The sequence below is a fragment of the Trachurus japonicus genome, chromosome 17 (genome assembly GCF_045865225.1).
Source record: "Trachurus japonicus isolate A0001 chromosome 17, Traja_1.0".
NCBI lineage: Eukaryota > Metazoa > Chordata > Actinopteri > Carangiformes > Carangidae > Trachurus > Trachurus japonicus.
The window spans coordinates 11,971,059-11,985,830 of record NC_140923.1 but is presented as its reverse complement, the minus strand read 5'-3'; the positions used below and the strand labels follow the sequence as shown (position 1 = coordinate 11,985,830).

The 14,772-nt window shown below is 42.7% G+C and overlaps 2 protein-coding genes across 2 annotated transcripts; one reads left to right on the top strand and one right to left on the bottom strand.

Moving 5' to 3' along the window:
• The first annotated feature begins 6,377 nt into the window (after positions 1-6,377).
• Positions 6,378-7,319, top strand: LOC146970201 (general transcription factor II-I repeat domain-containing protein 2A-like). The gene has a single exon (XM_085805903.1). The coding sequence runs from the start codon at positions 6,378-6,380 to the stop codon at positions 7,317-7,319; it is 942 nt and encodes a 313-aa protein (XP_085662029.1).
• Positions 7,320-8,627: 1,308 nt separating this feature from the next.
• Positions 8,628-12,951, bottom strand: LOC146970200 (leukotriene B4 receptor 1-like). The gene is made up of 5 exons (XM_085805902.1): positions 12,355-12,951; positions 11,190-11,390; positions 11,029-11,072; positions 10,389-10,477; positions 8,628-8,845 (listed from the first exon to the last, which is right to left on the bottom strand). The coding sequence occupies exons 1-5, from the start codon at positions 12,949-12,951 to the stop codon at positions 8,628-8,630; spliced, it is 1,149 nt and encodes a 382-aa protein (XP_085662028.1).
• Positions 12,952-14,772: the final 1,821 nt, after the last annotated feature.

Here is a 14,772-nt window from a genome sequence, read left to right as displayed (position 1 = left end):
AGAAGATCATTGTGGTCTTTGATGGCTATAGCAGATCGCCAAAAGATCATGACCACGTTAGACGTACTAAGAAGTCATGCTGTGATCTCCAGATTCGACCAGATATGATACATTGGACACCAAGAGCAAAGTTCTTGGACAACACTCATACCAAAAGTGAGCTGATCCACCTCCTCTCTTCAACGTTCCGAAAACTTCACATCACTGTCGAGCAGTGTAACAATGATGCCGATTGTGAGGGAGGCATTGTCTGCTGCTAGAGATGGCTCTGTTGAGGTCAGTAACATTTGTGTACATATTTACTTTCATCAGCTATGATTACTTTGAAAAGAAGAGTATTCACATTGTATAATAACTTGACAATGGTGATCTCTTTTTGCATAATTTAACATACTTGCATAACTTGTTCTATTTTCAGGTGCAGGCAGAAGACGCAGATGTGCTGGTAATGCTGGTGCACCATAGCTCAAGCACAAACCATCCGATCTATGTCAGGAGGATCCAAGAGGCTCTCTCTGAAAGACAGAGACGCTATCTGCTCTTTTGTCATGCCTTCACTGGTTGTGATACGGTTTCTGCAATTGCTGGCCATGGGAAAACAACTCTCTTTGACAGGTTGTTATATTATTATTATATTATATTGTTAATATATATATTATATTGTGAATAATAATAGTAATAATAATAATAGTAGTAGTAGTAATACTACTAATACCTATTTTAAGCTTGTTTGTAGCGGATGCTCCCAGCGTCTCAGGGTGTTTTCACACCTGCAGTGTTAGTGCACACTAAATTTAGATCTCACTAAATTTGGTCCCGTTTGGGTCAGTGTGAAAGCACATCGCACTCTAATGCGCACCAAAACTAGTGCGGCCTGAGGAGGTGGTCTCGGTTCGGCTCCAGCCGAACTCTGGTGCGCACTAGTTGATGTGTGAAAGCAACCGCACTCTGGTGCGACCCAACTGCCAGGCGAACTCAACAAGTTTGAGCTAAAAGGGCTCCCGTAGTCGTTGACAACGGGTTAACGCAGCGGGGAGACCGCCCGTTGCTCCGGTCCTACGCAGCTCTGTCCCCACAAGCGAAGCAGCAGCAGCGGGGCGGCCGGTCGGTGCGTGTCCGCTGAGTCCGCTCAAAAACTGGACAGGTCGGCAGCTCCGTCCCTTGGGTCCGCGGAGCAGCTGATAACCGAGCTGCAGCAGCAGAGGTCCGCCCGTGTTTAACCGGGAACTAACGGGACCGAGCTGGGTGAACGCAACCGGAAACCAGCCGGAAGTACCAAACAGAGTTATACATGCAAACAATATAGAAATAAATGACCAGAGCTACTAACAACCGGCCCTACTTGAGTCTCCATCATGAAAGTTTTATCAATCAGCGCTTCCAGATTTCAACCGGTAGTCATGGAGACATGACGCTCTCCAAGTTTGGTCCTGAGTGACAAAAAGCAGGGTTGAAAGCAACCGCACTAACTGAAAAATGAAACAATACATCATTTTACTATTTGGTGCGCACTAGGGTGCGCACTAAACATGTGTGAAAACACCCTCAGTCTCAAATCTCGTGCGATTTGCACTGACACCCTGCCTGAAGTGAACTGAGAGCTTCCGCTACAAACAAGCTTAAAATATAGACTTATTTAATTTTTTTCGGAACAATTTCTTATGTCAGGGCTTCAATACAAGAGGGACATTACAGACTAGCAGTATGGAGGTATTTGGATGGTTTTTGGTGTGTCTTTTTGGACGAAGAAAAATGAGCCCCGTTTGCGACCGTCATATGGACATGCACTGCTGCGCGGAGCCCCGCTGTAACTTCAAAAAGGCACAGATGACTCTGAAACTTCTCCCAACCCTTAGTCGAGATGAGGGTGAGAAGAAAATGAGTGGGTTTTGGCTACCCTGCTAAAAAAAACCCCAGCATAGACCAGCATCATTTCCATGCTGGTTTTTCTAGCAGGATAGGCTATATGAAGAGATGAAGGAAAAGATTTTTGTTTAGCTTGCTTTTGAAAGGCAAAATATTAAAACTAAACCGTACACTGGTACATTTACAACCGTTACTGAATTACTGTATATCAATGTCAGTTCTCCAACAAAATCTTCTTGCTTCAAGGTTTTATTTGTCACTCTCCAAATGGAAGATTAGCGGCTAATCATTAGCCTACTGTAATAATGCCATACATAAACATATTAAGCGGCAGTATGTATTTAATCATCAAAGATGAATTCGCAAGTTAATTTCGTCGATCATAAGTTTCATGTGAATTGTGTTTAGACCAAAAGAGATGATTGTAAATTTGTTTCATACATGGGTTCTGGTATCTATGAGCTGCAACATGAGGTAGTAAACTTAGCATGAAAGTGCACCATTTTAGCTGTGGGAGTAATAAACCCAAGCTAAGAGCTGTGGGGTAAGTTGATCCATCTGGCCAGGGGTAAGTTAAGCCACCTATCCTATACACTTAGTGAATGTATTTTGGCTGTATGTCCAAATTATTAAATCAAGATTCTGTATGTTTGCGATTACATTAAGTATTAGGGGTGTAACAGTAGGCCTATATGTATTCGTCCCATGCCGTCACGGTACGGGGTCATGGTTCGGTGCACACAGTCACACGACGAATACGTCTGAATGAATATAAAAAATAAAATAAAAAGTAGTCCTCACTCCATTCTAGGTGGTGGTAATGAGCCTTGAAGCTGCTGAAGAAGAGAAGTGATGAGAGTGTGAAGTTAGAGGAGCTGCTGCTTCATTCATGTCACCGTGTGGCTTCTCAGTGAAACACTACGGCGACGGCGGTGGCGACGATAGGAAGCAACTCGTGACTGGTCCACCGGACACAGTCCGTCGGCGCTATTTCACGGATGCGCGCTGCGTTGCTAGAAACGCATCAAACACGTAGCGCATGTTCACCCCATAGACTGTATATAGGGTTCACCCGCCTCACCTCCCTCCCTCCTTCCTACCCACATGTCAATCACTGGTGCAAGGAAAAAGACAAGTTGTGTGTAACAACTTATCCTGCTGCTTTTAAGCCTCTTGACATGAACACAGACAGGACCAGAAACATCACCAAAGCAACAGGCATCTAGTCTAAGTTAACTGTGTAAACCAACATTGATGTCAGTTTCTTGTTTTGTTTTGTTTGTAATAGTTGTCAGTTGTCAAGTGCAAGTTTTTTCCCCTCTAGAATTAATGAATGGCATGATAACACACCTAATGCACTTGTTTAATTTTATATTCTTTTTTTTTTTTTACTTTTATAACACAAGACAGATTTTAGTTTTACATTCAATAGTGTCTGTTGTACCAAAACCGTACCGAGCCGTGACCCCTGAACCGAGGTAGGTACCGAACCGTGAGGTAGGTACCGAACCGTTACACCCCTAGTAAGTATGTTCCTAAAAACAGGAAAAGTTGTTTATAGTGTGCCAAACTTTACTTTGAAAGAAAAATATCTGGGATTCTTCCCAAGATGCGACGTAATTGCAAAGCTCCCCAAATCTCAGTGAGTTGGTGGCTCAGCAGGAAGTCCCTGCAGTTTGTGTTCACCTGTAACCTGGACAGATAAAATATTAAGTAAAGGGGGAGGTAGGAGATGGATGGAAGGAAAGAAGGGGGGTTGATCAATTTACCCCACTCCTATGCTCAACTTAGAGTCATATATATATATAGTTATGTTCATAATAATAGCAGTGTGTTTAAAAAGGTGAGTAAACCTCAAAATTCTTCAAATAAATTGTATTTTAAGGAACACAACTGCATTGGGGACACTGCACATTCTATTTCAAACCAAGAAAATTGGAAAAAGTGATTTAATTTGATAATATTTTACAGAAAGTCAAGAAATATAATGTTCAAAAAAATAGCAGTGTTGACATCTTTCTTTACACGCTTGCTGGTGTGTTTGGGGTCATTGAGTAAATGATTCAGTTTCACAGAATCAGCATTATGCACGTCATGCCTGTTGGTTTTCTATACCTTTACTAAACCTTCTAGAAAAAGTTGAAATTCTAACAAAATCAGTGATTTATCTTGCAAGTGATGTCGGACTGCTATTATTTTGAACACAACTGTGTGTGTGTATATATATTTACACTCATTCTGTTCATTTGTAGGGATGCAAAACATCCTGAAATATATGCAGATGTGTTAGTTAGCAACAAAACTATAATTGTCTTGATGTAGTGATCCTGAATACAAAAAGTGGCTCAACTTACCCCACTCCCCTAACACCTCATAGACGGGCTAACAAATTAGCATCGCTATCGCCGTTCAGCAGCAACTGACAGTGATAGCTGCTAAAAGTTTTAATATTCTTTATTGCGAGAAAGTCGCTGTTAAATGCCCAGCCTGTTGTCAGTTTATCCAGATATTACCTGTTAAGAAATGTGCTTGTTTTGGGAGAAATGCAAAGGGAGCAGCGACCGGGGGCTAGTAGGCATATGCTCGTAGGCTACATCCAAGTAACTTTATCCACAGGTTTTTAGAGGTTTACCGCTGACTGGTTAAACTCTTTTTAGGAGATTAATTAATTACTAGTTGATGCAATTTACATAGAGTTTGTGTCTCAAGATCTCATTTATGATGCTTAAAGAGTAGATTTTTCGATGACAAATAAATTACTAGTACTTATTGACAATAATCTCTTTGGCCTGAGTGAAAAATATGTAATATACAATCAGTAAAATACAATGCAGTTGAAAGAAGAAATAACCATTTCCGAATGCAGTGGTCAACTAACTCAGGCTCAGAGAGACTGCAATTGAAATATCTCAGTGCAAATTACAGTTTGTATTTACCCTATTGCAATCACTCCAAGGTTCTGTTCGTGTACATATTTTGTAGTTATAAATGGTTTCCATTTTCAAGTGTTATTCTCTGTGATTACCACAAAACTGGATAAAATACAAATGTAGAAAACAATTCGGGTATAAACAAAATATATCCATCCATCCATTATGGCTGGATCGCTGACTTAAAACTATCTGGAAAACAACAAATTCAGGTTTAAGCTGGTGCTTTGGGTTTGTATTTTTTAAGCACGACAAAGTCATGTTCACAAGTTGCTTAAACCAGAATCTTCACACTCTCATGTGGTTTGACATGTTTCATTTAAACCTCGTTTCATTTAAACCTCATATCCCATTCGTTACAGATTTATGGGAATGGCTAGTGCAGGGGTGGCCAACCCGCGGCTCTCGAGCCACATGCGGCTCTTATGCTGATTTCATGCGGCTCTTTATCATGCGGCTCTTCAGGAGCTTTCACATGACAAGCGTCAAAAATGCTTGGCTGGCGCTGCCATTCATTCCCCCTAGGTGGCGCGCTGACCGGGGGAGCCGGTTTGAATTGAAAAGAAGAAGAATAATAACGTCTGATGCATAGACTGTAAAAAGAAGGTCTGATGTGATGTCAAACGCGCGAGATGATTTGAGTTGTAAATAATTTGTAAGTTCGCTCTCAAAATGGCAGGGAAAAAAAGCACAGCCAAACGAAAATATGAAGAAGAACACAGGACGTTTTTAACAGAGTGGGAGAGTTTATATTTTTTTGTTGAACGTAATGGCAAGCCATTCTGCCTTATATGTCAGGCATCATTGGCGCATTTCAAAGCTTCAAATCTTCAGCGTCACTTCAGCTCAATCCATCCTAACATCGACCAGGAATTTCCAAAAGGGACTGAACTTCGCAAGCAGAGGTTGGTCACTTTGAAAAGTCAGGCAGAAAAGCAGAAGCAGTTTTTCCAAAAATTTACAAAACACTCAGAGACCATAACGCTTGCATCATATCAGCTGGCTTGGAACATCGCACAGGCTAAAAAGCCATACAACGAAGGGGACTTCATTAAAAAATGCCTCATTAACGCTGTTGAAATCCTGTCTCCTGAAGACGACAAACTAAAACGAAGCATATCAGATGTCCAACTCTCCCGCCACACTGTTGAACGCAGAATATCGGACATTAACACTGCTATTGAATCACAGTTGCACTCTGACCTTCAAGCATGTGAGTATTTTAGTGTGGCATTGGATGAGAGTTGTGACATACAAGACAAGCCTCAGTTGGCAATATTTGCACGGTCTGTGTCAAACGAATGTACGATCAAAGAAGAACTCCTTGATATTGTGCCATTAAAAGACAGAACCCGTGGCATAGATGTGAAAGAAACAATGATGGCTGCATTTGCAAAAGCAAACCTGCCCATAGCAAAACTAACTGCAATCGCCACGGATGGAGCGCCGGCCATGATCGGATCCGTGAACGGGCTTGTGGGGCTGTGTAAAACTGACCAAACATTTCCCGACTTTTGGAATTTCCATTGCATCATCCACAGGGAGCAACTCGTGTCTAAATCATTGAATTTAGACAACGTCATGAAGCCTGTGATGGAAATCGTCAACTACATCCGCACACATGCGCTTAACCACAGGCAATTCAGGAATCTCATAGCGGAGCTGGACCAAGGGCTTCCAGGTGACCTGCCTCTGCACTGCACTGTGAGGTGGCTGTCAAAAGGCAAAGTAATCTCTCGCTTCTTTGAGCTTTTGGATGCCGTGAAACTGTTCATGGAAGAGAAGGGCAAGGACTATCCCGAGCTCTCGGACCTCGCGTGGATTATGGATCTGGCATTTTTGGTCGACATGCTGTGTCACTTGGACAGACTGAACCTGACCCTGCAGGGCAAGTTAAAAATGCTGCCTGACCTCGTGCAGTGTGTGTTTGCGTTTATCAACAAACTGAAGCTGTTCAAGGCGCATATTCAAAAGGGAGATTTAACGCATTTTCCCACTCTGCTAAAAGCCAGTGAACAAGTCACCAGCGCCGCCCTGAAAAAGAAAAGAGACAGATATGCAACACTGGTTGAAAACCTGCACGAAAGCTTTGTGACCCGGTTCCGTGATCTACAACTGAAAAGACAACAGATTACGTTCCTTGTCGACCCATTTAATGCGGAGATGGACTGTTTGAAAACCCCGCTCGTCACAGATGAGGCTGCGGCGGAGTTGGAGATGATCGATCTTTGTGAGGAGGATCAACTGAAAGCTGTTTTCAGGGAAGGGACCATTGAGTTCTGGAAACGTGTGCCAATGGAAAAATACCCCAACATCAAACGGGCTGCGCTAAAGATCCTGTCGATGTTTGGGTCAACGTACGTCTGCGAGTCTGTGTTTTCCACCCTGAAACATGTGAAATCAAAGCATCGATCTGTTCTGACTGACACTCATGTGAAAGAGTTGCTTCGAGTGGCAACAACGGATTACAAGCCAGATTTGAGGAGGATTGTTCAGGACAAGGAATGCCAGAAGTCCCACTAAGCAGCATAGTAAGAGAAAAACGTTATTGACAATTGTTAGGCCTATATTTTTGTTTGTGGACTTGCTTGAACTGAGAGTTTATGTGTGTGTGAGACAGTGCACACAATGTTAACTGTTGAAAAAATAACTGTCATTATCTTGGTGTGGGACATTTTCAATAAATCTGGCTGAGCAGAGGCCTGTGTGTGTCTGTGTGTGTGTGTGTGTGTGTGTGTGTGTGTGTGTGTGTGTGTGTGTGTGTGTGTGTGTGTGTGTGTGTGTGTGTGTGTGCATACATGATTAAGGCATGGAATGATGTTCATGTGTGCCCATGTGTATGATGTGGCTCTTTGCAGTAACACAGTAAAAAAAAGTGGCTCTTAGTCTCTGACTGGTTGGCCACCCCTGGGCTAGTGTGACGTCACAAATCACTTCCATGTCCAACTCCTGCTGCTAACGTATACAGCAATGCATGTTCTTCATTGCTGCCCTCCCAAAACACACACACACACAATCATTTATAAGTTACATAGAGACGTTATATGAGCTAATGTTTAGCGCTAGCTACTAGCTAACTAACGTTTACCTCCGTGACTGGACCACCGCGATCCACTGGCCTCCTCCGGTAGTATCACATGTAGCCTATACGGTCGTATTGTTTACGTTGTGTGTTTTAATTAATCCTATAACGTTAACACATCACGGTGACCGCGGTACGGCACGGAGACAGACAGGCTCATTAATGTGCAGAGGGACCATAGACTGTAGAAAGGAGAGGGACGAGGTTAACTTTACAGCTGTTTACTTCGTCCCCACAGTGACTCCCGACACTTAAACCTGAGCTGCTTCTATACTGAAAAACTCTGACAAGTCAAACTTTAGGATGTGTTAGAGGACTAATTAATCTGTCTAACCATCTATGACACCTGAAACGGTAAACACAGCTGATCGATGGAAATAAATCACCGAGTGAATTCACTTTCAGTCATTGAAAACAGCTGGTTCTTGAATGTAACTCAGTCAAAGTCAGACATAACCTCAAGATTTTTTTCTGTCTGAATACATGATGTACATGCTGACAAAGTTAGACATATGTGCTCAGAGAGCATATGTGCTCAGAGAGAGAGTGCTCTCTTTTTTTTTTCTTTTTTACGGTAAAAAAAAAATGCTATATTGTGCATTGAATTCATATACATGAATATATATGTTTATTTATTCATAAATGAAAGCTCCCGCGGTGTTGTTGACCCAGCTCTGCCTATTGTTTCTATGCTGAATGTCCTGCGATTGGACACGGAAGTGATGTTTTAGAATGTGATGACGTAGCCACTAGCCATTCCCATTCTCTGTGCTGGAATCAGCATTACTGGTTCCTACAGTCTCTACAGTGGCCTGACTCTTTTTGGTTCCTGATGGTTCTGATATGCCCTCAAAGAGCTTTGCCATGAAGGCGAAGCCATTTTGCTTCATGTAGGACTTCCCAGCGAAGGCGTAGAGCATACATGGGCATTTTACGGCCCGCGGGCCAGACCCGGCCCGCATGCCGTCTCAATCCGGCCCGCGAGCCGAAGTGCGAGACGAACTGCTATTATGACCCGATTGCTTTTATTACATTGATGCGCACTAATCAGCTGTTTGAAACAGTGACAGCCCTGTTAGAACAGGAGCCTGCACATCGCAGACAGAAAGTAACAAAGTAACCTCCTCCAGGTTGAAGACAGACGGCTGCTCAGTCTCTTTCTCTGTCGGACACCGGAGCTCCGACGGAGGAGAGAGGAGCCGCTCTGCTGCAGGTTTTCTCCACAGCGGAGTTTCTGACCGCGGAACCGGGCCGGTGTTTCACAACCCTCCGTCAGCCGAATCATAACTGCTGACGGTTACAAAGCCCCATCACGTCACCTAATTATTATTTCCCAAACACTAAGGTTTAGCAAACTGTGATTAAAAGAGCTTTTATGAGATCGCTGGGTTTTCTGACGTGATCGACCATAGAGAGCCTAAGCGGAAGCAGGAAGTAACGGCGCCATGGGACCTCAACTCTGAAAAACTATCCATTCAAATGAATGAGACTGAAAATTTTATTTCGTGATCCGATTGAATTGCGCCATGAGAAAAAAATATGTCCTCTACCTGTTTAAAACATCACGTTTCATGCCGAGAAATCAGCCGTTCATCGTAAAACGGCAACAGAAGAATGTATTTTGTGTAAAGACCGCTCTACGGACTACAGATCTGTGTCCCACAGAAAATACGTCACCAACTGACACGGGAAAGGGCGGCATTTGGTGTGTGACGTCACCTACGCGACTTGTAGTCTTTCTGCTTACAGATTCTTCTGAATTTTATTCTACAATAGCTTTACAACAAACGGCTGATTTCTCGGGATGAAACGTGATGTTTTAAACAGGTAGAGGACATATTTTTTTCTCATGGCGCAATTCAAACGGATCACGAAATAAAATTTTCAGTCCCGTTCATTTGAATGGCGAGTTTTTCAGAGTTGAGGTCCCATGGTGACCGTTACTTCCTGCTTCCGCTTAGGCTCTCTATATGACTGATTGTAGCCACGTGCGTCTGAAGCCTCCATCCACCAATGGCTACGCTTGTAATCAAATCAGTCTTTTTTTTTCATGTTGGTGTTGTTAGGCAGCAGCAAATGAGTATTGTGTTTCTTCATAAATAAAAGGTTATCTACATACAAATAGAACAGTCTCACTGAATCAGAACTGAAAAGGATCTGAGTGCTTAATTATAATATTCAGGTGTCTGTGAACATTATTAATTGGTGCAGTCATTTATGGTCAGTAAGTGTTGATAAAACAATCTGCCTTGAGTCCATATTTATATCATAATACAGCATGTTCAGTGATCTGTGATGGATATAAGTTGAAAATGCGATTACATGGATTGTGGGCTGTCAGCCTATTGTAATGCAATCATTTCCACCAAACATATGTAGTTATAGGCTAATATATAATTATATATAATTCAGCAATAAATATTTGATGTTTCAATTTGATTTCGAATCGTGTGGCCCTTCACTCAATTTATCGGAGTCAGTGTGGCCCTCTGGAAAAAATAATTGCCCACCCCTGGCGTAGAGGATAGGTTTGGCACAGCTGTTGATGAAGGCCAAAGCTGAAGTCACGGCACGACTGGACTTAGAGATATGGTCCAAACTGCAGATAAACAGATACAGACATTTCAGACAACAGCCACAAGTAAAAACGAATAAACTATATAACTAAACTTAAACATCTCAAATTATACATAAATTATGTCTAAAACTATATATCCATGGATTAATCACTGAACAGGTTAATTTGGGGAAAGGCCCAGAAAATCACAGAGATGCTAATGTAGATGTCATATCTGGCCCTCTGCGTTGTGTTTTCTCACGGCCTGCCCTAAGTGGGGTTCGAACCCTGGTCTCCTGCACGGCAGGCGACAATACTAACCGTTTTGCCAAGAGGTTGACAACCGCAAACTGGCAAAAGGGTTAGCACGTCCTTTAAGGGTGAGTGAGTGCACCTCTGTTACACTAAATTACAATAGAGTCTGTTGCAATTGGCCTCTGAGATTAAATTTGACCACTACAAACTTGTGTTTGATTAAAGTCATGCAATTCCCTAAGTTAAACACTTACAAAGGGTATTTAGTTTAATAAATACATAACCACACAACAAGATGAGCCTTTACTGACTTAAAATGGTTAAAATCTTTTACTCACAGTTCTCTTGTGGGCGATTCATCTGGGTACCACTCGGCTGCAACCTGAAACAAAACAAAAATACAGCTGTGTATTCAGGACTTCATGGTGTTGATCTCTAAAGCAGAAATGTGAGAAGATTTAATGCGATAACAAAACACCTTTGACATGCCCTCACACACCTGTATCATGTTGATAACGTGGTACGGCAGCCAAAAAGCTCCAAACATCACCACGATAGCCAGCATGAGTTTCTCGCTGCGCGCCTTTTGCCGGAACTGGGTCTGCCTCAGGCGTCTCAGGATGAGCACGTAGCTGGTTATGATGATTGTGTAAGGAAGGATGAAGCCCGACACTGTCTCGAAGGCGTACTGAAAACGTACCTGCACACAGGAAAACAGATGTGTTCACAGTCATGATCATATGGAGACTTGAATGGATCTGCCAAAAGAGGGACGACGTCCAGCAGCGGCAAAGATGAAAGTTACCTGTTCGAATTTTCAACAAGCACGCGCAGGCTGACCAGAGGGGCTGTGCACCTGATGGTTGGTCAACTGTTAAAATATCCGTCGGCCTGGCTTTATTGATGAGATCCCCACAAGCTGGCAAAACTCTCCAGTTTAACCCAGAGCTGACCTTTCTTCTCTTCAACCGTATCTTTGCTTCAACGTAAGTAACTTGATGGCTACATCAAGGTTTTCCGTTTGCTTTTAGTGTCTGGCGGTCACGGTAGCCATGGGAGCGTTAGCCGACTCGCTGTTTAGCATTAGCGTAATTTAGCATTAATGCATTAGAAGTGATGGGAATGACGGCGTTATAAAATACGGCACTACTTTTTTCAGTAAGCTACTGTAAGTATTTTACTTACTTAGCTCTGTGTCTAGCTCCCACTTTCTTCTGTATTCGTAGCACTTTGTTGAAAGCTGAAGGAGGGGAGGCAACGTTGTAGCCAAGCTAACAAAACTTTTGTTTATGGTCTAAGTTAATGCGACACCTACTGGTCATTTAACTTACAGAACCAAGTCAGTTTAATAGATTTTTTTTTTTTCTTTTTTGACCGAAAACTTTTGAAGACATAATGTCAGAACTCTTGCATATGTAAATGTATTTTCTGTAGGTTAAAATGTATTGCAGTATAGTGCCTATGATTAGAAAAACATTGTGGTAGATGCCCTGCCATACAAATCCTATTCTGCAGATGTAAGGGAACAGGCTTTTTTGATAAAAAACCATTAAATCTTCCACTACAATATCCCTTTATGATATTGTTATTATGGTACAGTTGTGTAAAACAACATTTTCAAAAAAGGCAGCAAACCCTTTAACTGCTTGCTCTTGTGTACTTACATGTCGAGGAAGGGTGTGATTGGGTGCACACACAAATCTTGTTCTGTTCTTCTCATCGGTGTCCTCTCTTACGTCCCGAAACACGAGTGACGGGATGGCAATGAGCCCGACCAGTATCCACATGCCTATAATCACCCTCCTCACGATCTTCTTGCTGGCTATGTAGGGCAGTTTCCTTGGAAACACCACAGCCACCAGTCTCTGCACACTCATCAGTGTGATCAGAAAGATGGACGCGTACATGTTGGTGTTGCACAGGTAGAACATGCATTTACACATGGCGTTACCAAAGATCCACGTCTGCTTGGCCAGGTAGATGATGAAGAAGATGGTGAGGATCGTGAGGAAGCCGTCAGCTAGAGCCAGATTGAGGATGAGGATGCTGGTGACCGAGCGTCGTCGAATGCGCGCCACGATGCTCCATACGATGAAAAAGTTCCCAGGGACGCCCAGGAGGAAGACCAGGCCGAGAATGAGGGCGCCCATGCCCGTGGAGAAGTCGTTGCTAACCACACTGTCATCCTCAAGGTTCGGGTCGACGGTAGTGGAAGTCAGGTTGAGAAGCCTGGGGAGTATTGGGGCGGAGGTGGTTTTCATCCTGAGGACGAGAGACAAAGTTGTGTGTTTGCAAAATAAATAAAACCACCAGCACCTGTAAAACTCAGCAATTAGTGATTATTATAATCTTGAAAATTTAGTTTTCAGAGGGTTTTATACTGTCTTCAAGTTGTTGGAGTATCAATCAATCAATTTGTTTATTTCGGGCATGTCAATTTAAATCATCATCATCACACTTCATCTTAGTTCAAATAATACACATGGCCGAAAGGGAAAGCGGGAGAAGCAAAAGCTTATCTAGTCCCGCCCCCATTACCCACAGAATAAAAAATGTTATCATCCTTTTAGGATTTTGATACTCAACAAGAACAAATGTTTTTTGAATGGGATTTAAAGGGATAGTTCAACATTTTTGGCAAATTGGCCCATTGCCATAATCCCTATAGTTTTAGGAGAAGGTTCGTTACCTTTAATTGTCGGTGCAAGCTGTTTTTAGAACGGCGTTTCCTCTGTGTTGTGTCAGATTCAAATATCCCACTTGCTGCTCTCCGCTCCGTCCAGCTCCTCCAGCGTCTCTCCTCTTGTCTCCATTAGCTCAGCCCATTATAAACTGAATCACGTCCTCCCCCACAGGCTGCGACATGCTGAGCTTAGGGAGAGGGAGGCACACAGGTGTGTCCTTCCTTAAAAACCCTGCATCCCCGCTATTCTTCGCTATATATGAGCATCTTGTGGCATATGTATCTAAAGTACCTACAGTGCTGTGACACTATATACACATCATGATGGGCTTTTTGTAAACAAATGAGCGTCTTTCTTGAAAAACGTGTCCTATCAGTGCCATATCAAAATCCATGTTTCTGTATCCCGAGGCAGTTTTTATATTCTCTGTGAGCCAATAAATCTTGCATAATATGTGTGAACAGATAGGTGATTTCAAAGTTGTGTCACGCATGCAAACACACATACAAAAAAAGGCACGCGCGCACACCAAAACCTCACACTTACCAGTTCATACAAGTCTCTGACACTGAGAGAAATGTTTGTTTCCGTGAAGCAGAAGCTTCACTTTCATATTTGCAAGTGAAGTCTGTCAAACATGCACGCGCTTGTTCAGGAACGTCATCATCATCATCATCATCCCTCTTGATGCAGCTTCGCTTTTTTACACCCTGAAAATGGACAAACAAGTTTAGCTGATCATAATTTGTAATCTGTCTGTTGAAAAAGGAGAAGCTGAAGCCAGAATACATTAAGTTTTCACACGACACGCCTAACAAACACACCTGATGCAATGAAATACATAGTTTATTTGATGTGATGACGGTAATGGGTTGAGAAGAAGCCACCAACATCGAAGTCTGCAGGATAATAGTATGATATTGTGTCTCCATAAGGAGTTGTGCAAAGTCTGAATTGCCTCCATACAAGTCGGCCTCTGAAGCATAGACTGTTTATAAAAAGATCTGAAGACGACAAGTTAAAGCAGAAGTAAGCGATCCGGTGGTTTTGGCTAACTTCTTGTCAGCCGATGGAGTTAGCAGTCCCCGCCCTCGTCCCTACGTCACCACATTCATGCGCATCCCTTGGCTGCACACACAGAAAGGACCGCCCCTTTAAGCCGTTCTCTCTCCTCATTGGATAAAGGTTGTAGGATACAAGAAAAGTTTTCTCCTTGGCTTACAGCAGAGCAGAGTGACTGACAGACCCGTGTTTCGGACCAAACACTCTATATAAGTGATTGCTGTCGGAAGATACAACTATTTAAGACTTATATTAACACAAATATTCCGCTTACTTCTGCTTTAAATAAAAACTCTGTGGCCGTGGAGTTTAAAGAAAGTGAGCTTACTGCTCCCA

Bases quoted from the DNA above. Each gene is read 5' to 3' on its own strand.
- LOC146970201 (XM_085805903.1), top strand. From the start codon at position 6,378: ATGAAGCCTGTGATGGAAATCGTCAACTACATCCGCACACATGCGCTT.
- LOC146970200 (XM_085805902.1), bottom strand. From the start codon at position 12,951: ATGAAAACCACCTCCGCCCCAATACTCCCCAGGCTTCTCAACCTGACT. The intron at 11,073-11,189 runs GTGTGTGAGGGC...GTTTTGTTTCAG, and splicing joins ACGTTATCAACATGATACAG to GTTGCAGCCGAGTGGTACCC. The intron at 10,478-11,028 runs GTGAGTAAAAGA...GTTTATCTGCAG, and splicing joins GAATCGCCCACAAGAGAACT to TTTGGACCATATCTCTAAGT.